General features: G+C 42.9%; 3 protein-coding genes across 3 annotated transcripts in view; 2 read left to right on the top strand and 1 right to left on the bottom strand.

Annotated features, from left to right (window-relative positions):
* Positions 1–26,669, bottom strand: part of LOC139759478 (nucleolar pre-ribosomal-associated protein 1) — a 295,642-nt gene that overhangs the window by 254,820 nt on the left and 14,153 nt on the right. The gene's annotated exons all lie outside the window — the stretch shown is intronic.
* On the top strand, positions 20,939–24,269 carry LOC139759790 (uncharacterized). The gene has a single exon (XM_071682259.1). The coding sequence runs from the start codon at positions 21,710–21,712 to the stop codon at positions 22,514–22,516; it is 807 nt and encodes a 268-aa protein (XP_071538360.1). The 5' UTR covers positions 20,939–21,709; the 3' UTR covers positions 22,517–24,269.
* Positions 22,811–25,505, top strand: LOC139763923 (uncharacterized). Its single transcript, XM_071690377.1, has 4 exons — positions 22,811–22,992; positions 23,311–23,484; positions 23,626–24,126; positions 24,159–25,505. The coding sequence occupies exons 1-4, from the start codon at positions 22,811–22,813 to the stop codon at positions 25,354–25,356; spliced, it is 2,055 nt and encodes a 684-aa protein (XP_071546478.1). The 3' UTR covers positions 25,357–25,505.

Genomic DNA, 26,669 nt, shown 5'->3' with positions numbered 1-26,669 from the left:
AAATTAAAAGTGGTCATAGTTGGCAAAAAAGAGAGGGGAAGGCAAGGCAGAGCAATGGAGCCATATTTCAAAATCAGTTCTCCTCTGTAGTTTGTTCTGCAAGCATAAGAGCATACCTATGTGAACATACCAACCTGTCTACATGTGCCCATGATGAAATTTGGCGAGGATGGCACGGTCAGCTTATAGCATTCACTCTTATTTCTGGTTCAGTGAATCATACAGAGATCCTCTTAACAGTGCCCAAGGTGTATTAGTGATCACCAAGCACTAAACAAATACAGCAATTATCATTATTATCATTATCGTACTTTGTCACTGTCTCCCGTGTTAGCGGGGTAGCGCAAGGAAACAAACGAAAGAATGGCCCAACCCACCCACATATACATGTATATACATACACGTCCACACACGCACATATACATACCTATACATCTCAACGTATACATATATATACACACACAGACATACACATATATACACATGTACATAATTCATACTGTCTGCCCTTATTCATCCCCATCGCCACCGTCATGGCAATTTGAACAGAAGTCTAATGGAGATGCATACATACTGCACCACCAGTCACCTATAAGGGATATATCGAGGTTTCACTAGGATACTAGTAAGAGCACAAATCATGACTGTTTACACATGATAAATACTTTAAATCAATTCATATGGAATAAAAATCATTTCTAAAGACAAGAGTATAAAAAAAGTTATGCTGGAGTAGGGTAAGATCACCATCGTCTGTATGCCTTATGATAACCACTGTCTATATGTTTTATAGGGTAAGATCACCATCGTCTGTATGCCTTATGATAACCACTGTCTATATGTTTTATAACATGTATTTTACATATAATCTTGCTTTCCCTTACATAGTTGCCCTCATTACTGTAAATCTTTCTCCATATATCATGGGCAGCTTGAGCACACAAAAGTCAGCAAGAATAAAATACATAAATTGACCAAGATGCTGTAACCATGCCTATAAGATGCCTCTTCATGCCTTATAACCTTCATTTTCATCCAAACTGCTGCTTTTCCTCGAATGCTTGCCCACATTACCAATATCAACACCTACTGGCCATTTTCCAGACATTTTAGGTCTCTTGCACACATAAAAGTAGGCAAAAATACAATAAATAAATCCTCCACAGTGCTGGAAACAAAATGCATGGGGCCTCAACACATTATAATTCAAACTTTCATATCTAAACCCTTGCTCTTCCATAAATATCTGCCTATTTTGCCAACACTAACACCTACAGACTTTTTCCAGAAACTATGAGCCTCTTGCACACAAAAAGGAAGGTAAGAGTATGATATCTAAAATGACCATGATACAGTAATCATGGCCATCAGGAGCCTCATCAAGCTTTATAACCTGAATTTTTACATCCAATCTGTTGTTTTTTTCTTAAATGCTTGACCCAATCATCAACACTAATATCTGCAACCCTTTTTTTCACATATCATGAGTCTCTTGTGCACACAACAGTAGGCAAAATACTATAAAGTAAACGTGCTGTGATTAACAAGGCTGTCAGGAGCCTCTTCATGCTTTATAAACTGCATTTTCACATCCAAAGTGTTCCTTTTTCTTGAATGCTTGCCCACATTAACAACTCTAGCACCTATAGGTCTTTATTCAGATATTATAGTTCACTTGCACAAAAAAAAATAAGCAAAACTATTATAAAATGCCCTTAGTACTACAGACATATGTAAGGGGCCTCCTTACACGTTATAGCTTGTATTTTCATATCCAAATATTTAATTTTCCCTAAATGCTTGCCCACATTACCAACACCTGCAGGCCTTATTCCAGATATCATGGGCCTCTTACTCACATAAAAACAAAAACACTAAAAAACAATTGAATAAGCTGCAGCAAGCATGGCCATCGGAAGCCTCCTCATCACATCTTAAAAACATCACTTCCACATCCAAATTGATAGTTACCAACAGTAACACCTTTTTTGCAGACATTATGGGCCTCTTGTAAAGACAAAAATAAACAAAAATTATTTATCTATTTCTTTTTTTTTTTGCCGCTGTCTCCCGCGTTTGCGAGCAGCGCAAGGAAACAGACGAAAGAAATGGCCTAACCCACCCCCATACACATGTATATACATACATGTCCACACACGCAAATATACATACCTACACAGCTTTCCATGGTTTACCCCAGACGCTTCACATGCCCTGATTCAATCCACTGACAGCACGTCAATACCGGTATACCAAATCGATCCAATTCACTCTATTCCTTGCCCGCCTTTCACCCTCCTGCATGTTCAGGCCCCGATCACACAAAATCTTATTCACTCCATCTTTCCACCTCCAATTTGGTCTCCCACTTCTCCTCGTTCCCTCCACCTCCGACACATATATCCTCTTGGTCAATCTTTCCTCACTCATTCTCTCAATGTGCCCAAACCATTTCAAAACACCCTCCTCTGCTCTCTCACCCAAACTCTTTTCATTACCACACATCTCTCTTACCGTATTATTACTAACTTGATCAAACCACCTCACACCACATATTGTCCTCAAACATCTCATTTCCAGCATATCCACCCTCCTCTACACAACTCTATCTAGACTCCATGACTCGCAACCACATAACTTTGTTGGAACCACTATTCCTTCAAACATACCCATTTTTGCTTCCCGAGATAATGTTTTCAACTTCCACACATTCTTCAACGCTCCCAGAACTTTTGCCTCCTTCCCCACCCTATGATTCACTGCCACTTCCATGGTTCCATCCGCTGCCAAATCCACTCCTAGATATCTAAAACACCTCACTTCCTCCAGTTTTTCTCCATTCAAACTTACCTCCCAATTGACTTGACCCTCAACCCTACTGTACCTAATAACCTTCCTCTTATTCACATTTACTCTCAGCTTTCTTCTTTCACACACTTTACCAAACTCAGTCACCAGCTTCTGCAGTTTCTCACATGAATCAGCCACCAGCGATGTATCAGCGAACAACAACTGACTCACTTCCCAAGCTCTCTCATCCACAACAGACTGCATACTTGCCCCTCTTTCCAAAACTCTTGCATTCACCTTCCTAATAACCCCATCAATAAACAAATTAAACAACCATGGAGACATCACACACCCCTGCTGCAAACCTACATTCACTGAGAACCAATCACTTTCCTCTCTTCCTTCACGTACATATGCCTTACAGCCTCGATAAAAACTTTTCACTGCTTCTAACAACTTGCCTCCCACACCGTATATTCTTAGTACCTTCCACAGAGCATCTCAATCAACTCTATCATATGCCTTCTCCAGATCCATAAATGCTGCATACAAATCCATTTGCTTTTCTAAGAATTTCTCACATACATTCTTCAAAGCAAACACCTGATCCACACATCCTCTACAACTTCTGAAACCACACTGCTCTTCCCTAATCTGATACTCTGTACATGCCTTCACCCTCTCAATCAATACCCTCCCTTATAATTTACCAGGAATACTCAACAAACTTATACCTCTGTAATTTGAGCACTCACTTTTATCCCCTTTGCCTTTATACAATGGCACTATGCAAGCATTCCGCCAATCCTCAGGCACCTCACCATGAGTCATACATACATTTAATAACCTTACCAACCAGTCAACAATACAGTCATCCCCTTTTTTAATTAATTCCGCTGCAATACCATCCAAACCTGCTGCCTTGCTGGGTCTCATCTTCTGCAAAGCTTTTACTACCTCTTCTCTGTTTACCAAATCATTTTCCCTAACCCTCTACATTTGCACACCACCTCGACCAAAACACCCTATATCTGCCACTCTATCATCAAACACATTCAATAAACCTTCAAAATACTCACTCCATCTCCTTCTCACATCACCACTACTTGTTATCACCTCCCCACTTGCCCCCTTCACTGAACTTCCCATTTGTTCCCTTGTCTTACGCACTTTATTTACCTCCTTCCAGAACATCTTTTTATTCTGCCTGAAATTTGATGATACTCTCTCACCCCAACTCTCATTTCCCTCTTTTTCACCTCTTGCACCTTTCTCTTGACCTCCTGCCTCTTTCTTTTATACATCATCCAGTCATTTGCATCATTTCCCTGCAAAAATCGTCCAAATGCCTCTCTCTTCTCTTTCACTAATAATCTTACTTCTTCGTCCCACCACTCACTACCCTTTCTAATCTGCCCACCTCCAACGCTTCTCATGCCACAAGCATCTTTTGCGCAAGCCATCACTGCTTCCCTAAATACATCCCATTCCTCCCTCACTCCCCTTATGTCCTTTCTTCTCACCTTTCTCCATTCTGTGCTCAGTCTCCCCTGGTACTTCCTCACACAAGTCTCCTTCCCAAGTTCACTTACTCTCACCACTCTTTTCACCTCAACATTCTTTCTTCTTTTCTGAAAACCTCAACAAATCTTCACCTTCGCCTCCACAAGGTAATGATCAGACATTCCTCCAGTTGCACCTCTCAGCACATTAACATCCAAAAGTCTCACTTTCACACGCCTATCAATTAACACGTAATCCAATAACGCTCTCTGGCCATCTCTCCTACTTACATACGTATATTTATGTATATCTCTCTTTTAAAACCAGGTATTCCCAATCACCAGTCCTTTTTCAGCACATAAATCTACAAGCTCTTCAACATTTCCATTTACAACACTGAGCACCCCATGTACATCAATTATTCCCTCAACAGCCACATTACTCACCTTTGCATTTAAATCACCCATCACTATAACCCGGTCTCATGCATCAATACTACTAACACACTCACTCAGCTGCTCCCAAAACACCTGCCTCTCATGATCTTTCTTCTTTTCTTCTCATGCCCAGGTGCATATGCACCAATAATCGTCCATCTCTCTCCATCCACTTTCAGTTTTACCTACATCAAACTAGAGTTTACTTTCTTACACTCTATTACATACTCCCACCACTCCTGTTTCAGGAGTAGTGCTACTCCTTCCCTTGGTCTTGTCCGCTCACTAACCCCTGACTTTACTCCCAAGATAATCCCAAACCACTCTTCCCCTTTACCCTTGAGCTTTGTTTCACTCAGAGCCAAAACATCCAGGTTCCTTTCCTCAAACATACTACTTATCTCTCTTTTTTTCTCATCTTCGTTACATCCACACACATTTAGACACCCCAATCTGAGCCTTCGAGGAGGATGAGCACTCCCCGCGTGACTCCTTCTTCTGTTTCCCCTTTTAGAAAGTTAAAATATATATATATATATATATATATATATATATATATTTTTTTTATTATACTTTGTCGCTGTCTCCCGCGTTTGCGAGGTAGCACAAGAAAACAGACGAAAGAAATGGCCCAACCCCCCCCCATACACATGTATATACATACGTCCACACACGCAAAAATACATACCTACACAGCTTTCCATGGTCCACCCCAGACGCTTCACATGCCCCGATTCAATCCACCGACAGCACGTCAACCCCGGTATACCACATCGCTCCAACTCACTCCATTCCTTGCCCTCCCTTCACCCTCCTGCATATATATATATATATATATATATATATATATATATATATATATATATATATATATATATATATATATATATTTTTTTTGCTTTGTCGCTGTCTTCCGTGTTTGTGAGGTAGCGCAAGGAAACAGATGAAAGAAATGGCCCAACCCACCCCCATACACATGTATATACATACGTCCACACACGCAAAATATACATACCTACACAGCTTTCCATGGTTTACCCCAGATGCTTCACATGCCCCGATTCAATCCACTGACAGCATGTCAACCCCGGTATACCACATCGCTCCAATTCACTCTATTCCTTGCCCTCCTTTCACCCTCCTGCATGTTCAGGCCCCGATCACACAAAATCTATTTCACTCCATCTTTCCACCTCCAATTTGGTCTCCCTCTTCTCCTCGTTCCCTCCACCTCCGACACATATATCCTCTTGGTCAATCTTTCCTCTCTCATACTCTCCATGTGCCCAAACCATTTCAAAACACCCTCTTCTGCTCTCTCAACCACGCTCTTTTTATTTCCACACATCTCTCTTACCCTTACGTTACTTACTCGATCAAACCACCTCACACCACACATTGTCCTCAAACATCTCATTTCCAGCACATCCATCCTCCTGCGCACAACTCTATCCATAGCCCACGCCTCGCAACCATACAACATCCTTCAAACATACCCATTTTTGCTTTCCGAAATAATGTTCTCGACTTCCACACATTCTTCAACGCTCCCAGAACTTTCGCCCCCTCCCCCACCCTATGATCCACTTCCGCTTCCATGGTTCCATCCGCTGCCAGATCCACTCCCAGATATCTAAAACACTTTACTTCCTCCAGTTTTTCTCCATTCAAACTTACCTCCCAATTGACTTGACCCTCAACCCTACTGTACCTAATAACCTTCCTCTTATTCACATTTACTCTTAATTTTCTTCTTTCACACACTTTACCAAACTCAGTCACCAGCTTCTGCAGTTTCTCACATGAATCAGCCACCAGCGCTGTATCATCAGCGAACAACAACTGACTCACTTCCCAAGCTCTCTCATCCCCAACAGACTTCATACTTGCCCCTCTTTCCAAAACTCTTGCATTCACCTCCCTAACAACCCCATCCATAAACAAATTAAACAACCATGGAGACATCACACACCCCTGCTGCAAACCTACATTCAATGAGAACCAATCACTTTCCTCTCTTCCTACACGTACACATGCCTTACATCCTCGATAAAAACTTTTCACTGCTTCTAACAACTTTCCTCCCACACCATATATTCTTAATACCTTCCACAGAGCATCTCTATCAACTCTATCATATGCCTTCTCCAGATCCATAAATGCTACATACAAATCCATTTGCTTTTCTAAGTATTTCTCACATACATTCTTCAAAGCAAACACCTGATCCACACATCCTCTACCACTTCTGAAACCACACTGCTCTTCCCCAATCTGATGCCCTGTACATGCCTTCACCCTCTCAATCAATACCCTCCCATATAATTTACAAGGAATACTCAACAAACTTATACCTCTGTAATTTGAGCACTCACTCTTATCCCCTTTGCCTTTGTACAATGGCACTATGCACGCACTCCGCCAATCCTCAGGCACCTCACCATGAGTCATACATACATTAAATAACCTTACCAACCAGTCAATAATACAGTCACCCCCTTTTTTAATAAATTCCACTGCAATACCATCCAAACCTGCTGCCTTGCCGGCTTTCATCTTCCGCAAAGCTTTCACTACCTCTTCTCTGTTTACCAAATCATTTTCCCTAACCCTCTCACTTTGCACACCACCTCGACCAAAACACCCTATATCTGCCACTCTATCATCAAACACATTCAACAAACCTTCAAAATACTCACTCCATCTCCTTCTCACATCACCACTACTTGTTATCACCTCCCCATTTGCGCCCTTCACTGAAGTTCCCATTTGCTCCTTTGTCTTACGCACTTTATTTACCTCCTTCCAGAACATCTTTTTATTCTCCCTAAAATTTAATGATACTCTCTCACCCCAACTCTCATTTGCCCTCTTTTTCACCTCTTGCACCTTTCTCTTGACCTCCTGTCTCTTTCTTTTATACATATCCCACTCAATTGCATTTTTTCCCTGCAAAAATCGTCCAAATGCCTCTCTCTTCTCTTTCACTAATAATCTTACTTCTTCATCCCACCACTCACTACCCTTTCTAATCAACCCACCTCCCACTCTTCTCATGCCACAAGCATCTTTTGCGCAATCCATCACTGATTCCCTAAATACATCCCATTCCTCCCCCACTCCCCTTACTTCCATTGTTCTCACCTTTTTCCATTCTGTACTCAGTCTCTCCTGGTACTTCCTCACACAAGTCTCCTTCCCAAGCTCACTTACTCTCACCACCCTCTTCACCCCAACATTCACTCTTCTTTTCTGAAAAGCCATACAAATCTTCACCTTTGCCTCCACAAGATAATCATCAGACATCCCTCCAGTTGCACCTCTCAGCACATTAACATCCATATATATATATATATATATATATATATATATATATATATATATATATATATATACGAGAGACTTTCACTACATGAAAAAGAGAGTGAGACAATCCTTCCTAACTCACCGCACACGCCTAAAAGAACCCATACATTCACAAGTCATCCAGAAGCCGACCTGTCACCACAGAGAAAACACATCCGACCTCTGCTAGTAATGGCACCCCAGGAATGTATTGTTAATGACAAGAGCCCATGCCAGGCTTGAGCAGGCGAATCTTAGCTCTACCGAACATAACCGAGGCCTAAGATTGTTCAACAAATCGCCTACGGCCATTGGAAACGATGTGGACTTTTCAGTAGAGATATTACAAAAGGATCTGGATAAGTATCTACAAATTGTGCCAGACCAGTCTATAAGTGGGTTACGTGGGCCTACGGGACACGGTCTCCAGCACCCATCCTGTGGACGGTGGCGCAAAAATGAGTAAAAAAAAAAAAAAGAAAGAAAAAAGTCCAAGGAATGAGCCCCAGTCATTGAAATACCTTAGAAGTTACAAAGTGAGAAATGTTAACAAGGATTGGGTGGTACTGAGTTATTTAGCTACGAGGTTTTACGTAAAAGACCTGTGGAACCGTAGTAAGGTATACGTACGACAAAGCATGGTCCCAGACCGAAGAATGAAGGCAGAAGACTCCTAACACCATCAAATATATATAAAATATATCAAATTGTCTACAGCTGGGTCGCCAACTGCATCTCTAGCTCAAAACACTCCCCAGTACTGGCGGCCTTATGGCCTAGACCCTATTGCCAACATGCACCAGATCTTCCTTAACTATCGCCAAGACAGTCAGTGTATGCATCCCACCAGGTGTTAGCTTGGGAACAGTTGAGGGCAACGATGTCCAATTTACCCTTAACAACACTTCTGGGGATGTCCTTTGTTATATTGTGGGAGAAAAGACAAACTGTTGTGCATGCACCTTTCCATCATACCAGGTTATACCAGCTGGCTTCCCTCACGACATAGGCACAATTGCATACTTTGACAGTGGCCTCATCATCACCTTCCCTGCTGTTCTAGATGTTCCTGCGAGGACTCTCCTCCTGTGCTTTGCCCTTATCCTGGTCAGTAATATCAATCATATATGCCTTCCTTACATATATTAACTTTCCAGTAGTTTGTGGATTCAATGACAAATATAATACTCAAGACCTAACAAGAACAGACTAGATTCACTGCTGTATTCAATATGATACTAGCACACTTAGCATTGATATGAATCACAGGAAGGAAAAGAGTGCCCTATATTATATGCTAATCACCAAACACTTTGTGGATACAATTACAAATATAATAAAGAAACACTCTAACAAAAACAGACTGGATTTACTGCTGTTCTTAATATCACACTAAAAAATTAACAGTAACATGAGTCATAGGAAGAAATACAGTGATTCATACTGGATGCTAATGAACCATTGATCTATAACCACACTCTGGCTCATAACAAGCAAGAGGTCATGATGGCTTATCTCAGAAACTGTTATGGAATCTTGGAAATGAATACAGCATTGAAAGAGAAACCATAGTAAAGACATTATATTGTAAAAAAAAAAAAAAAATGAATAAATAAAAGTAATAATACAAAGGTGAACTAGATAGGTGAAAAGTGTGGACTTAAGATGGAGTGTATTTAGTGGTATGATGAAGTAGATTGAAGGGTGAAGAAGGCGAGAGAGGGCAGGAGGACACTCATGGTGTAGGATCTCTAGGACGTGAGTCAGAGGATCATCTCGTCCCCATCACATCATTCAGAGCGATACCAGTTTGCATCAGCCTTCACTCCTGCCTGCAGTAGCATGCTTTCCGACATGTTTCATGAGCTCCTCTTCGCCAACGGAACTACCTTGGCCCACCAGTGATGCTACTATGTTTGTAAATCAAGAACCATTGCAACACAAACCTCGCCAGGTGGTAGAGTGTCCCGCAGTGTATCGAGACAGACTTCCCCAGAACTTTTTTAAAGGGGAAGTAAATGTTTATAGTTGTGTTACTGGAGTGATAGTTTTCATACATGGTGCTTTGACAAGAAAATAGTGAAACTGGAAAAAATGTAGCTTAGACATTGAAGCTTATTGATACAGTGGTTAAATTGATGAGAACTACTATTGACGTTTGTGTAAATAAATTATACATTTCCTTTTTCCATAGCCAGAGGTTGAACCATTATGTGACATTCATTTTTTCATTTCATTTCAAGCTAGAAGTTTCAGTTTTCTAAATTGTTTCTTACATTTTTCATATGTATATATATGTATGTGTGTGTGTGTGTGTATATGTGCGTATGTATGTGTATGTGTGTGTGTATATATATATATATATATATATATATATATATATATATATATATATATATATATATATATATTATCCCTGGGGATAGGGGTGAAAGAATACTTCCAACGCATTCCTCGCGTGTCGTAGAAAGTGACTAGAGGGGACGGGAGCGGGGGGCCAGAAATCCTCCCCTCCTTGTATTTTTTTTTTTTTTTTTTTTTTTACTTTGTCGCTGTCTCCCGCGTTTGCGAGGTAGCGCAAGGAAACAGACGAAAGAACTGGCCCAACCCCCCCCCATACACATGTATATACATACGTCCACACATGCAAATATACATAACTACACAGCTTCCCATGGTTTACCCCAGACGCTTCACATGCCTTGATTCAATCCACTGACAGCACGTCAACCCCGGTATACCACATATCTCCAATTCACTCTATTACTTGCCCTCCTTTCACCCTCCTGCATGTTCAGGCCCCGATCACACAAAATCTTTTTCACTCCATCTTTCCACCTCCAATTTGGTCTCCCTCTTCTCCTTGCTCCCTCCACCTCCGACACATTTATCCTCTCGGTCAATCTTTCCTCACTCATCCTCTCCATGTGCCCAAACCACTTCAAAGCACCCTCTTCTGCTCTCTCAACCACCCTCTTTTTATTTCCACACATCTCTCTTACCCTTACGTTACTCACTCGATCAAACCACCTCACACCACACATTGTCCTCAAACATCTCATTTCCAGCACATCCATCCTCCTGCACACAACTCTATCCATAGCCCACGCCTCGCAACCATACAACATTGTTGGAACCACTATTCCTTCAAACATACCCATTTTTGCTTTCCGAGATAATGTTCTCGACTTCCACACATTCTTCAAGGCCCCCAGAATTTTCGCCCCCTCCCCCACCCTATGATCCACTTCCGCTTCCATGGTTCCATCCGCTGCCAGATCCACTCCCAGATATCTAAAACACTTCACTTCCTCCAGTTTTTCTCCATTCAAACTCACCTCCCAATTGACTTGACCCTCAACCCTACTGTACCTAATAACCTTGCTCTTATTCACATTTACTCTTAACTTTCTTCTTCCACACACTTTACCAAACTCAGTCACCAGCTTCTGCAGTTTCTCACATGAATCAGCCACCAGCGCTGTATCATCAGCGAACAACAACTGACTCACTTCCCAAGCTCTCTCATCCCCAACAGACTTCATACTTGCCCCTCTTTCCAAAACTCTTGCATTTACCTCCCTAACAACCCCATCCATAAACAAATTAAACAACCATGGAGACATCACACACCCCTGCCGCAAACCTACATTCACTGAGAACCAATCACTTTCCTCTCTTCCTACACGTACACATGCCTTACATCCTCGATAAAAACTTTTCACTCCTTGTATTTTATTTTTTTTTTTTTTTTAACTTTCTAAAATGGGAAACAGAAGAAGGAGTCACGCGGGGAGTGCTCATCCTCCTCGAAGGCTCAGATTGGGGTGCCTAAATGTGTGTGGATGTAACCAAGATGTGAAAAAAGGAGAGATAGGTAGTATGTTTGAGGAAAGGAACCTGGATGTTTTGGCTCTGAGTGAAACGAAGCTCAAGGGTAAAGGGGAAGAGTGGTTTGGGAATGTCTTGGGAGTAAAGTCAGGGGTTAGTGAGAGGACAAGAGCAAGGGAAGGAGTAGCACTACTCCTGAAACAGGAGTTGTAGGAGTATGTGATAGAATGTAAGAAAGTAAATTCTCGATTAATATGGGTAAAACTGAAAGTTGATGGAGAGAGATGGGTGATTATTGGTGCATATGCACCTGGGCATGAGAAGAAAGATCATGAGAGGCAAGTGTTTTGGGAGCAGCTGAATGAGTGTGTTAGTGGTTTTGATGCACGAGACCGGGTTCTAGTGATGGGTGATTTAAATGCAAAGGTGAGTAATGTGGCAGTTGAGGGAATAATTGGTATACATGGGGCGTTCAGTGTTGTAAATGGAAATGGTGAAGAGCTTGTAGATTTATGTGCTGAAAAAGGACTGATGATTGGGAATACCTGGTTTAAAAAGCGAGATATACATAAGTATACTTATATAAGTAGGAGAGATGGCCAGAGAGCGTTACTGGATTACGTGTTAATTGACAGGCGCGCGAAAGAGAGACTTTTGGATGTTAATGTGCTGAGAGGTGCAACTGCAGGGATGTCTGATCATTATCTTGTGGAGGCTAAGGTGAAGATTTGTATGGCTTTTCAGAAAAGAAGAGTGAATGTTGGGGTGAAGAGGGTGGTGAGAGTAAGTGAGCTTGGGAAGGAGACTTGTGTGAGGAAGTACCAGGAGAGACTGAGTACAGAATGGAAAAAGGTGAGAACAATGGAAGTAAGGGGAGTGGGGGAGGAATGGGATGTATTTAGGGAATCAGTGATGGATTGCGCAAAAGATGCTTGTGGCATGAGAAGAGTGGGAGGTGGGTTGATTAGAAAGGGTAGTGAGTGGGGGGATGAAGAAGTAAGATTATTAGTGAAAGAGAAGAGAGAGGCATTTGGACGATTTTTGCAGGGAAAAAATACAATTGAGTGGGAGATGTATGAAAGAAAGAGACAGGAGGTCAAGAGAAAGGTGCAAGAGGTGAAAAAAAGGGCAAATGAGAGTTGGGGTGAGAGAGTATCATTAAATTTTAGGGAGAATAAAAAGATGTTCTGGAAGGAGGTAAATAAAGTGCGTAAGACAAGGGAGCAAATGGGAACTTCAGTGAAGGGCGCAAATGGGGAGGTGATGACAAGTAGTGGTGATGTGAGAAGGAGATGGAGTGAGTATTTTGAAGGTTTGTTGAATGTGTTTGATGATAGAGTGGCAGATATAGGGTGTTTTGGTCGAGGTGGTGTGCAAAGTGAGAGGGTTAGGGAAAATGATTTGGTAAACAGAGAAGAGGTAGTAAAAGCTTTGCGGAAGATGAAAGCCGGCAAGGCAGCAGGTTTGGATGGTATTGCAGTGGAATTTATTAAAAAAAGGAGGTGACTGTATTGTTGACTGGTTGGTAAGGTTATTTAATGTATGTATGACTCATGGTGAGGTGCCTGAGGATTGGCGGAATGCGTGCATAGTGCCATTGTACAAAGGCAAAGGGGATAAGAGTGAGTGCTCAAATTACAGAGGTATAAGTTTGTTGAGTATTCCTGGTAAATTATATGGGAGGGTATTGATTGAGAGGGTGAAGGCATGTACAGAGCATCAGATTGGGGAAGAGCAGTGTGGTTTCAGAAGTGGTAGAGGATGTGTGGATCAGGTGTTTGCTTTGAAGAATGTATGTGAGAAATACTTAGAAAAGCAATTGGATTTGTATGTAGCATTTATGGATCTGGAGAAGGCATATGATAGAGCTGATAGAGATGCTCTGTGGAAGGTATTAAGAATATATGGTGTGGGAGGCAAGTTGTTAGAAGCAGTGAAAAGTTTTTATCGAGGATGTAAGGCATGTGTACGTGTAGGAAGAGAGGAAAGTGATTGGTTCTCAGTGAATGTAGGTTTGCGGCAGGGGTGTGTGATGTCTCCATGGTTGTTTAATTTGTTTATGGATGGGGTTGTTAGGGAGGTGAATGCGAGAGTTTTGGAAAGAGGGGCAAGTATGAAGTCTGTTGGGGATGAGAGAGCTTGGGAAGTGAGTCAGTTGTTGTTCGCTGATGATACAGCACTGGTGGCTGATTCATGTGAGAAACTGCAGAAGCTGGTGACTGAGTTTGGTAAAGTGTGTGAAAGAAGAAAGTTAAGAGTAAATGTGAATAAGAGCAAGGTTATTAGGTACAGTAGGGTTGAGGGTCAAGTCAATTGGGAGGTGAGTTTGAATGGAGAAAAACTGGAGGAAGTGAAGTGTTTTAGATATCTGGGAGTGGATCTGGCAGCGGATGGAACCATGGAAGCGGAAGTGGATCATAGGGTGGGGAAGGGGGCGAAAATTCTGGGAGCCTTGAAGAATGTGTGGAAGTCGAGAACATTATCTCCGAAAGCAAAAATGGGTATGTTTGAAGGAATAGTGGTTCCAACAATGTTGTATGGTTGCGAGGCGTGGGCTATGGATAGAGTTGTGCGCAGGAGGATGGATGTGCTGGAAATGAGATGTTTGAGGACAATGTGTGGTGTGAGGTGGTTTGATCGAGTAAGTAATGTAAGGGTAAGAGAGATGTGTGGAAATAAAAAGAGCGTGGTTGAGAGAGCAGAAGAGGGTGTTTTGAAGTGGTTTGGGCACATGGAGAGAATGAGTGAGGAAAGATTGACCAAGAGGATATATGTGTCGGAGGTGGAGGGAACGAGGAGAAGAGGGAGACCAAATTGGATGTGGAAAGATGGAGTGAAAAAGATTTTGTGTGATCGGGGCCTGAACATGCAGGAGGGTGAAAGGAGGGCAAGGAATAGAGTGAATTGGAGCGATGTGGTATACCGGGGTTGACGTGCTGTCAGTGGATTGAATCAAGGCATGTGAAGCGTCTGGGGTAAACCATGGAAAGCTGTGTAGGTATGTATATTTGCGTGTGTGGATGTATGTATATATATGTGTATGGGGGGGGGTTGGGCCATTTCTTTCGTCTGTTTCCTTGCGCTACCTCGCAAACGCGGGAGACAGCGACAAAGTATAAAAAAAAAAAAAATATATATATATATATATATATATATATATATATATATATATATATATATATATATATATATATATACATACTTTGTTGCTGTTTCCCGCGTTAGCAAGATAGCGCAAGGAAACAGATGAAAGAATCACCCAACCCACCCTAATACACATGTATATACATACAAGTCCACACATGCATATATATATACCTATACATCTCAACGTATACATATATATATATATATATATATATATACACAGAGAGACATATACATATAAACACCTGTACATAATTCATACTGTCTGCCCTTATTCATTCCCATCGCCACCCCGCCACACATGCAGTAACAACCTCCTCCCTTGCATTGGCGCGAGGTAGCGCTAGGAAGACAACAAAGGCCACATTCATTCACACTCAGTCTCTAGCTGTCATGTATAATGCACCGAAACCATAACTCCCTTTCCACATCCAGGCCCCACAGAACTTTCCATGGTTTAGCCTAGATTCTTCACATGCCCTGGTTCAATCCATTGACAGCACGTCGACCACGGTATACCACATCGTTCTACTTCATTCTATTCCTTGCAGCCTTTTACTCTCCTGCATGTTCAGGCCCCAATCACTCAAAATCTTTTTCACTCCATGTTTCCACCTCCAATTTGGTCGCCCATTTTTCCTCGTTCCCTCCACCTCTGACACAAATGTCCTCTTGGTCAATCTTTCCTTACTCATTCTCTCCATATGACTAAACCATTTCAAAACACCCTCTTCTGCTCTCTCAACCACACTCTTTTCATTACCACACATATCTCTTACCCTTTCATTACTTACTCGATCAAACCACCTCTCACCACATATTGTCTTCAAACATCCCGTTTCCAGCACATCCACCCTCCTCCACACAACCGTATCTATAGCCCACGCCTAGCAACCATATAACATTGTTGGAACCACTATTCCTTCTAACATACCCATTTTTGCTTTCCAAGATAACGTTCTCGACATCCACACAATTTTCAATGCTCCCAGAACTTTCGCCCCCTCCCCCACCCTATGATTCACTTCTACTTCCATGGTTCCATCCGCTGCCAAATCCACTCCTAGATATCTAAAACACTTCACTTCCTCCAGTTTTTTCCATTCAAACTTACCTCCCAATTGACTTGTCCCTCAACCCAACTGTACCTAATAACCTTGCTCTTTTCACATTTACTCTCAGCTTTCTTCTTTCACACACTTTACCAAACTCAGATACCAGCTTCTGCAGTTTCTCACCCAAATCAGCCACCAGCACTGTATCATCAGCAAACAACAAATGACTCACTTCCCAGGCTCTCTCATCCACAACAGACTGCATACTTGCCCCTCTTTCCAAAACTCTTGCATTCACCTCCCTAACAACCCCATCCATAAACAAATTAAACAACCATGAAGACATCACGCACCCCTGCCGCAAACCAACATTCACTGATAACCAATCATTTTCCTCTCTTCCTACAAGTACACATGCCTTACATCCTCGATAAAAACTTTTCAATGATTCTAACAACTTGCCTCCCACACCATATATTCTTAATACCTTCCACAGAGCATCTCTATCAACTCTATCATATGCTCTCTCCAGATCCATAAATGCTACATACAAATCCATTTGCATTTCTAAATATTTCTCACATACATTCTTCATTATTATTATTATTATTTTGCGTTGTCGCTGTCTTCTGCATTAGCGAGGTAGCGCAAGGAAACAGATGAAAGAATGGCCCAACCCACCCACATACACATGTATATACATACACGTCCAAACATGCAAATATTCATACCTATACATCTCAACGTATACATATATACACACACACAAACACATATACGTATATACACATGTACATAATTCATAGTCTGCCTTTATTCATTCCCATCACCACCTCGCCACACATGAAATAACAACACCCCTCCCCTTGCATGTGCGTGAGGTAGCACTAGGAAAAGACAACAAAGGCCACATTCGTTCACCCTCAGTCTCTACCTGTCATGTATAATGCATCGAAACCACAGCTCCCTTTCCACATCCAGACCCCACACAACTTTCCATGGTTTACCCCAGATGCTTCAAATGCCCTGGTTCAATCCATTGACAGCACGTCAACCCCGGTATACCACATCGTTCTAATTCACGCTATTCTTTGCATGCCTTTCACCCTCCTGCATGTTCAGGCCCCGATCACTCAAAATTTTTTCACTCAATCTTTCCACCTCCAATTTGGTCTCCCACTTCTCATTCCCTCCACCTCTGAAACATATATCCTCTTGGTCAATCTTTCCTTACTCATTCTCTCCATACAACCAAACCATTTCAAAACACCCTCTTCTGCTCTCTCAACCACACTCTTTTTATTACCACACATCTCTCTTACCCTTTCATTACTTACTCGATCAAACCACCTCACACGACATATTGTCCTCAAACATCTCATTTCCAGAACATCCACCCTCCTCCACACAACTCTATACATAGCCCGTGCCTTGCAACCATATAACATTGTTGGAACCACTATTCCTTCAAACATACCCATTTTTGCTTTCAGAGATAATGTTCTCAACTTCCACACATTCTTCAACGCTCCCAGAACTTTCGCCCCCTCCCCCACCCTATGATTCACTTCCGCTTCCATGGTTCCATCCGCTGCTAGATCCACTCCCAGATATCTAAAACACTTCACATTCTCCAGTTTTTCTCCATTCAAACTTACCTCCCAATTGACTTGACCCTCAACCCTACTGTACCTAATAACCTTCCTCTTATTCACATTTACTCTTAACTTTCTTCTTTCACACAATTTACCAAACTCAGTCACCAGCTTCTGCAGTTTCTAACATGAATCAGCCACCAGCGCTGTATCATCAGCGAACAACAACTGACTCACTTTCCAAGCTCTCTCATCCACAACAGACTTCATACTTGCCCCTCTTACCAAAACTCTTGCATTCACCTCCCTAACAACCCCATCCATAAACAAATCAAACAACCATGGAGACATCACACAACCCCTGCCGCAAACCTACATTCACTGAGAAAACAATCACTTTCCTCTCTTCCTTCACGTACATATGCCTTACATCCTCGATAAAAACTTTTCACTGCTTCTAACAACTTGCCTCCCACACCATATATTCTTAGTACCTTCCACAGAGCATCTCAATCAACTCTATCATATGCCTTCTCCAGATCCATAAATGCTACATACAAATCCATTTGCTTTTCTAAGTATTTCTCACATACATTCTTCAAAGCAAACACCTGATCCACACATCCTCTACCACTTCTGAAACCACACTGCTCTTCCCCAATCTGATGCTCTGTACATGCCTTCACCCTCTCAATCAATACCCTGCCATATAATTTACCAGGAATACTCAACAAACTTATACCTCTGTAATTTGAGCACTCACTCTTATCCCCTTTGCCTTTGTACAATGGCACTATGCACGCATTCCGCCAATCCTTAGCCACCTCACCATGAATCATACATACATTAAATAACCTTACCAACCAGTCAACAATCTAATAAATTCCACTGCAATACCATCCAAACCTGGTGCCTTGCCGGCTTCCATCTTCCGCAAAGCTTTTACTACCTCTTCTCTCTTTACCAAATCATTTTCCCTAACCCTCTCACTTTGCACACCACCTCGACCAAAACACCCTATATCTGCCACTATCATCAAACACATTCAACAAACTTTCAAAATACTCACTCCATCTCCTCTCACAATGACCACTACTTGTTATCACCTCCCCATTAGCCCCCTTCATTGAAGTTCCCATTTGTTCCCTTGTCTTACACACTTTATTTACCTCCTTCCAGAACATCTTTCTATTCTCCCTAAAATTTAATGATACTCTCTCACCCCAACTCTCATTTGCCCTCTTTTTCACCACCTGCACCTTTCTCTTGACCTCCTGTCTCTTTCTTTTATACATCTCCCACTCATTTGCATTTTTTCCCTGCAAAAATCGTCCAAATTCCTCTCTCTTCTCTTTCACTAATAATCTTACTTCTTCATCCCACCACTCACTACCCTTTCTAATCAACCCACCTCCCATGCTTCTCATGCCACAAGCGTCTTTTGCGCAAGCCATCACTGCTTCCCTAAATACATCCCATTCCTCCCCCACTCCCCTTACCTCCTTTGTTCTCACCTTTTTCCATTCTGTACTCAGTCTCTCCTGGTACTTCCTCACACAAGTCTCCTTCCCAAGCTCACTTACTCTCACCACCCTCTTCACCCCAACATTCTCTCTTCTATTCTGAAAACCCATACAAATCTTCACCTTCGCCTCCACAAGATAATGATCAGACATCCCTGCAGTTGCACCTCTCAGCACATTAACATCCAAAAGTCTCTCTTTCGCGCGCCTGTCAATTAACACGTAATCCAATAACACTCTCTGGCCATCTCACCTACTTACATACGTATACTTATGTATATCTTACTTTTTAAACCAGGTATTCCCAATCATCAGTCCTTTTTCAGCACATAAATCTACAAGCTCTTCACCATTTCCATTTACAACACTGAACACTCCATGTATACCAATTATTCGCTCAACTGCCACATTACTCTCCTTTGCATTCAAATCACCCATCACTAGAACCCAGTCTTGTGCATCAAAACCACTAACACACTCATTCAGCTGCTCCCAAATCACTTGTCTCTCATGATCTTTCTTCTCATGCCCAGGGGCATATGCACCAATAATCACCCATCTCTCTCCATCAACTTTCAGTTCTACCCATACTAATCTAGAATTTACTTTCTTACACTCTATCACATACTCCCAGAACTCCTGTTTCAGGAGTAGTGCTACTCCTTCCCTTGCTCTTGTCCTCTCACTAACCCCTGACTTTACTCCAAAGACATTCCCAAACCACTCTTCCCCTTTACCCTTAAGCTACGTTTCACTCAGAGCCAAAACATCCAGGTTCCTTTCCTCAAACATACTACCTATCTCTCCTTTTTTCACATCTTGGTTACATCCACACACATTTAGACACCCCAGTCTGAGCCTTCGAGGAGGATGAGCACTCCCCGTGTGACTCCTTCTTCTGTTTCCCATTTTAGAAAACTTTTCATGTTGATATAAATTCTGGGAGCATTGAAAAATGTGTGGAAGGCAAGAACATTATCTTGGAAAGCAAAATTGGGTATGTTTGAAGGAATAGTGGTTTCAACAATGTTATACGGTTGTGAGGCATGGGTTATAGAGAGAGTTATGCGGAGGAGGGTGGATGTGTTGGAAATGAGATGTTTGAGGACAATATGTGGTGTGAGGTGGTTTGATCGAGTAAGTAATGAAAGGATAAGAGAGATGTGTGGAAATAAACAGTGTGGTTGAGAAAGCAGAAGAGGGTGTTTTGAAATGGTATGGTCACATGGAGAAAATGAGTGAAGAAAGATTGTGGAGCCTGGATGTGGAAAGGGAGCTGTGGTTTCAGTGCATTATACACGACAGCTAGAGTCTGAGTGTGAACGAATATGGCTTTTGTTGTCTTTTCCCAGCGCTACCTCGCACACATGCGGGGGAGGGGGTTGTCATTTCATTTGTGGCAGAGTGGCAACGGGAATGAATAAAGGCAGCAAGTATGAATTATGTACATGTGTATAAATGTATATGGCTGTATATGTATATACATGTACACGTTGAAATGTATAGGTATGTATATGTGCATGTGGACGTGTATGTATATACATGTGTATGAGGGTGGGTTGGGCCATTCTTTCGTATGTTTCCCTGTGCTACCTTGCTAACGTGGGAGACAGCGACAAAGTATAATAAATAAAAAAAATAATAAATTCTTTTATAATGATGTACTTCTACATCAAAGAGTCCATAAAAAACCTTGTCTGACAGCACAAATTTTACGTCAGCAAATCACACCTCTGCTAGAGGTCGCTTCCCCATGAGATACGCTTTGCCGCTTCACGCCACCAGTTGCTGTGCTTCCTTTGCGCTGTCCAGACGGTTTTCTGCAGCTGCGAGCTTGGCAGCCTTCTTCCCGTGATCCCCCTGGAGTGGAAAGGCTTTGCTACAGCCTGTGACCCAGTTTGGGGCTGGCTGCAACACCACCCGTGATCCGTTTAGGAGCGGGGAGGGAAGTGCGTTGTTGATGCATTTGTGGAGTTGCATCTCTTACACTGACCTGCACCGCCGCATTGCTATCGCCGCCGCCATGTCAGATGTCCCAGGCAGTTCCACCAGCATACGGAGATCGAGTAAGGAGGGCGATTCTGAACATGCCAGGCATGTGAGGAAAGGCTCCTCGCATAGGACTAGCTCCAGGAGCAGCCCTTCTCAGCGGGAGGCTCTTCAGGGTGGTAACAATAGGCCCCATGGTCACGTCACTGGTGATGGCGGTGACTCTGCTTCCCAGCACACACATTCCTTGCCTTCTACCTCATGGGATGAGGCATCTGCGCCGCCCTGGAACATTGTGATGGACGCTTTGGCTGCTTTACATGGTGATGTGGAGAAATTGAAGGAGGAAAGGAACTTAGGCCCCAGTCGGGGGGCTGATGACGCCGTGGCGGCCGCCGATGTAAACATTGGCCTTTCTAGCCAGGTGGTGCCTCCCTCGTGCTCGCCCACGGGTTTTTCGGGCTTTACTCCAGCTGAGCATTACCTTTCCAGTGATGATTGTGTCTCAGAATGACGGGCGGCCTGACAGTGGTCTCCTGCAGTGCGCCAGGGCTTACGGTCCTGTGGATGAGGTGTCTGATGGCACTGACCAGCATGTTGCCGATATGGTTAACCATGTATTTGCTCACGGCTTGCGAGAGGAGGAGTATAAGGAGATTTTGGAGGATGCTGCAGCCAAGAGGCCAGATAACTGTCATGCCTTAGCACCCGTGGATTGCAACTTGCAAGTTTTAGATGCACTGAAGACTGATGCCAAGAAGGCAGACTTCCGTTTGAAGGATGTTGGGAAAGACATTATTACAGCTGCTACAATTTTGACAAAGTCACTCACAGTGCTTGACAAGATCGCCCAGACTAGCCAACCAGATGTTGCCCAGGAAGTGTGCATGCTTAATGGTGCCCTGGCACTCCTGGGTCATGCTAATCACAAGAATAATCTGGCTCGCCGGTTCATCATCAAGTGCGAAATTAACCGCAAGTATGCTCACCTCTGTTCAGACAAGGTGCCCATGACTCGTCTTCTGTTTGGGGATGATGTCTCACTCTCAGCCAAGCACACTGAGGAGTCTAAAAAGTTAAGGAGCAAGATTGCTCTAAGGAAACCGCTCTCTACCTCGAAGTTTGGTCCTGGCAAGTTTAGGGGCTCTTCTGGGAGACTGCCATACAGGGGTTTTATGGCCAGGTTTCATCCATATGGCCAACGCACGCATGGTCCCCGGAGTGAGCACCGGCAATCCTTCTCAAAGCAGGGTCCTGAGACAAAAAACTCCCGAGGCCGGGGTCACAATCCCCGGCAGTAACTGAGATGAGTCATCCTTTTCAAGCTGGCAGACTTCACTATTTTGTACATGAGTGGCATGCTATTAGCAGTGATCCAAATATTTTAGATATTGTTCAGCATTGCCATTTAGATATTGATGTTGCTAACATTGGCCCTTTATTTGCTGAAGAAGTTGAGTATGTGTTTAATGTCGAGGAAAAGGAAATTGTTTGCCAGGAAATTGTACAGCTTTTGAGTCTGGGAGACCCAGAGACAGGAGGGGCAGATTCTTTCCCCTATTTTCTTAAGACGGAAGAAGGATGGTGGGATTAGGATGATCCTTAACCTGGAAAAATTTAATACATTTTTAGAGTACAAACACTTCAAGATGGAAAATTTTGAGCAGGCGATTCATCTTGTTAACAGCGGTGTCTTCATGGCCTCTGTCGATTTGCGGAACGCCTATTATTCTGTTAAGATAGCTGAGGAGCAACAACGCTTTCTGTGTTTCAAGTGGTAAGGAAAAATTTATCAATTCACGTGTCTCCCTAATGGGGTTGCGGATGGTCCCCGTCTGTTCACTAAATTAATGAAAACTGTTTTTGCTGTACTTAGAGAGAAGGGACATATCACGAGTTTCATTGATGATACTCTTATTTGTCACTGCACTTTTGATGGATGTTGTGAGAGTGTGCGTACCACTGTTGACTTGCTCAAGAAGTTAGGTTTCTGTATTAACGAAAGCAAATCTGTCTTGGTCCCCACTAAGCGCTTGGAGTATTTGGGGAACATTATAGATTCTGAGACTATGACAGTAACATTACCTGATTGTAGGATACACAAGATACTACAATGCTGTGAGGAATTGTTACATAGTGACAGAGCCAAAATTCGGAATGTCGCCAGAGTTGTTGGGCTATTAGTTGCAGCCGTTCCAGCAGCAGAGATGGGGAAACTGCATTACAGGCGGTTAGAATGTGCTAAGATTGCTGCGTTAAGTCGCAAAAGGTAAGTTTGACAAGTGGATGGTGGTTACTCATGAGATGAGATTGGACTTGCTTTGGTGGGTATCTCACATTGATTGCAAACCAGACAGATTTTTCGGAAGGGTACAGAATTGGATCTGTATACTGATGCATCAAATTTCAGTTGGGGTGGCCATCTCAATCAACAAAAAGTTAATGGGAGATGGTCATTATCAGAATCTGCCTTGCACATTAATGCAAAGGAACTCAAAGCCATCTCCCTGGTAGTGCGCTCATTTGCATCTCTTCTCAAAGGACGACATGTTCGGGTGTTTTGTGATAACACGACGGCGGTGACCTATGTCAATGAAATGGGCGGCACATGGTCCTCACTGTGTAATGACATTTGCCGTGACCTTTGGGAGTGGTGTGCGGTGAATGATATCTGGCTTACCTGCTCTCATGTACCGGGTAAAGTCAATCTCATGGCAGACGCTGCATCTCGGACATTCAATGACAGGCATGAGTGGAAATTGCATGAAGAACTCTTTAGGGCCCTCTCTGAAGTATTTGGGGTTCCGAGCATTGATCTCTTTGCTTCTAGACTGAATGCTCAAGTGACTCGTTTCTGCTCCTGGAAACCTGACCCAGATGCAGAACATTTTGATGCCTTTTCTATCGGCTGGTATCAGTTTGAACTAATCTACCTTTTCCCACCCTTTGCTCTGATTGCCAGGTGCCAACAGAAAATTCGAGCAGAGTCAGCGAAGGGGTGGATGGTATTGCCTCTCTAGCCGTCCCAGCCCTGGATGGGGACTCTACTCACTTTGCTGGTCAAGGAACCACGGCTGATTCCAAGGGGGGCACACGTCTTGCGTCACCCATCAACGGAGGAGGAACACCCCATTCTCCGACACACCCGACTGATGGCTTGCCTCTTATCCGGCAATGTCTGCGAGACAGGGGCATTTCTCAGGCAGGTACGGACATCATCCTTGCCTCCTGGAGACCTGCGACTGCGAGGCAGTACCAGCCACATATTAACAGGTGGTTACAGTTTTGTGGTAGCCGGAACATCGATCCCTTTGCTCCCACTGTAACTAATATTGTGAATTTTCTGTCTGTCGCTTTCCACAGAGGTGTTAGCTATACTTCAATCAACACTGCCAGGGGTGCACTCTCCTCCCTGGGGATTACTGTGGATGGTTGCAGTGCAGGCAGCCACCCTCTTGTCACCAGGTTCTTAAAGGGAGTTTTTAACTTGCGGCCGTCTGTCCCTAGGTATACAAGAACTTGGGATGTTCAGCAGGTGCTACAGCATCTGCGTGCCATGGATCCTTTGTCCTCCCTCTCTTTAAAGGATTTAACACTGAAGCTTGTGATGTTGATGGCACTTACACAGGCTGCCAGAATACAAACTTTGCATTGTTTGTTGCTGAAGAATATTAATTTTGGGCAGGATTCTGTTTGTGTTTGGTTAGGGGAAACTATTAAACAGTGCAGGCCAAAGTTCAATGTGCGGTTTGTGACCTTTAAAGCATATTCTACTGACATTAGATTGTGTGTGTGTGAAACTCTGAAAATGTATATTGCTAGGACAGAGGAGTTCAGAAATTCTGCACATCAGGAGAATGGGAAGTTACTCCTAAGTTTTATCAAGTCCCACAAGCATGTAACGAGGGACACTGTTGCAAGGTGGATTCGAACAGTGCTTTCTCTGTCGGACATAGACTCCAGCCAGTATTCAGCGGGCAGTGTTCAGCCTGCAGCTGCATCGAAAGCCAAAGCCATGGCTCTACCAATTGGACACATCATGGCAAGGGCTGGGTGGTCCAGGGCTGCCACTTTTGCCAAGTTTTATGACAAGGAGATTGTCCTGAGTCTCGATCCTTTCCAAGATGTTGTCCTTCAATAGTCTGTTCATTTTGTTTGCATAGATGTTGTCTCTTGTCACCTGGTCCATGGCTATGTAAATTTCTTACTATATTGCAGTTGGTTACTGCATGTATCATTTCTCCTCTCTGCATGTCTACAGTACGACACCCACATGGCTTCAAAACCTCATGGAAAAGCGACCTCTAGCAAAGGTGTGATTTGCTGACGTAAAATTAATGAAGTACATGAGACTTACCGTAAGTCAGTTGAAATGTGCTTTGAATTTTATGAAGCAAATCACCTCTGCTAGAAGGGAGCTTTCACATGCCCACCTCTCCCACCCTACGCTCTGTAGCGTCTTGTGGCTCACATATTTCTAGCAGTGCAAAATGTTCAGTTACTTTCATGTGGTTGGTCGTACTCTTTAAAGTCTGGTGGCGTGAAGCAGGCAAAGCATAGCTCATGTGAAAGCTCCCTTCTAGCAGAGGTGATTTGCTTCATAAAATTCGAAGCACATTTCAACTGACCTACGGTAAGTCTCATGTACTTCATTAATTTTCAAAGGCAATACATGGCTAAGGTTTATTGTTGATACAAACATATGACACCCAGGGTGAAATCATTGTGCATCTGGTCACTGAGACCAGTGCTTCAAATTGTGTTAAGACCAGCAACCTGCCCCAGTGTGCCTCAGGCTATCTTTGGGAGAGGATGGTCTTTCTTTACTCCTCCAGGATGCCATTTCATCTTAGGAACTTTGCTTCTGGGTGCTGTATTTCTTCCACCTGTGCTTCAAGATGGCTGGCTCTTACCTTTCACAGGAGGGAAAAAAACAAATTCCTGCCTGGAAGCAAGAAAATATGGATAGATGTGAATATCTAGACATACTGGAGCTCAGAACACATGATTAGGTGGCTGCTTGACAGAGCTCATGGCTGCCCTGACAACATCATCCAACCATCAAAACCTACCCCTGGATGCCCAAGGAAGACTTCTAAATTTAAATTTATCATCTTAAGACAATTAGTATTGATGAAACCCTACATTCCACTGCCTAACTCAAAAAAAAGCCATCTCAAAGAACCATTCAATATTGCCTGCAAAAGGACCTACTAATTTCTTCCCAAAAGCCAGCTGCCAAATCCCTGTTTACAAACGAAATAAAATACAAACAACACACATTTGCAGAGAAATATGGGATGAGCCAAAAGTCACCATGAACCTACCACAGACAATAAGTGTATTAAGCAAGACTCTTTACATTAATACAAATACACTTCCCATACTTACTTACGTTAGAACAAATATAGGAAACGGCAACCACATGCAAGTAAAATTACATCTACACTTCTT

This window comes from Panulirus ornatus, chromosome 3 (genome assembly GCF_036320965.1).
Source record: "Panulirus ornatus isolate Po-2019 chromosome 3, ASM3632096v1, whole genome shotgun sequence".
Taxonomy (NCBI): Eukaryota; Metazoa; Arthropoda; class Malacostraca; order Decapoda; family Palinuridae; genus Panulirus; species Panulirus ornatus.
The sequence above is the reverse complement of the archived record's forward strand: the minus strand, read 5'-3'. Positions and strand labels throughout refer to the sequence as shown.

What these genes read in the sequence shown, in the direction of transcription:
- LOC139759790 (XM_071682259.1), top strand. Translation starts at nt 21,710, where the DNA reads ATGATTGTGTCTCAGAATGACGGGCGGCCTGACAGTGGTCTCCTGCAG.
- LOC139763923 (XM_071690377.1), top strand. Translation starts at nt 22,811, where the DNA reads ATGATCCTTAACCTGGAAAAATTTAATACATTTTTAGAGTACAAACAC. An exon ending in CGCTTTCTGTGTTTCAAGTG is followed by an intron (nt 22,993 to 23,310) that starts GTAAGGAAAAAT and finishes ACCTGATTGTAG; the next exon opens with GATACACAAGATACTACAAT. An exon ending in GCTGCGTTAAGTCGCAAAAG is followed by an intron (nt 23,485 to 23,625) that starts GTAAGTTTGACA and finishes ATCAAATTTCAG; the next exon opens with TTGGGGTGGCCATCTCAATC.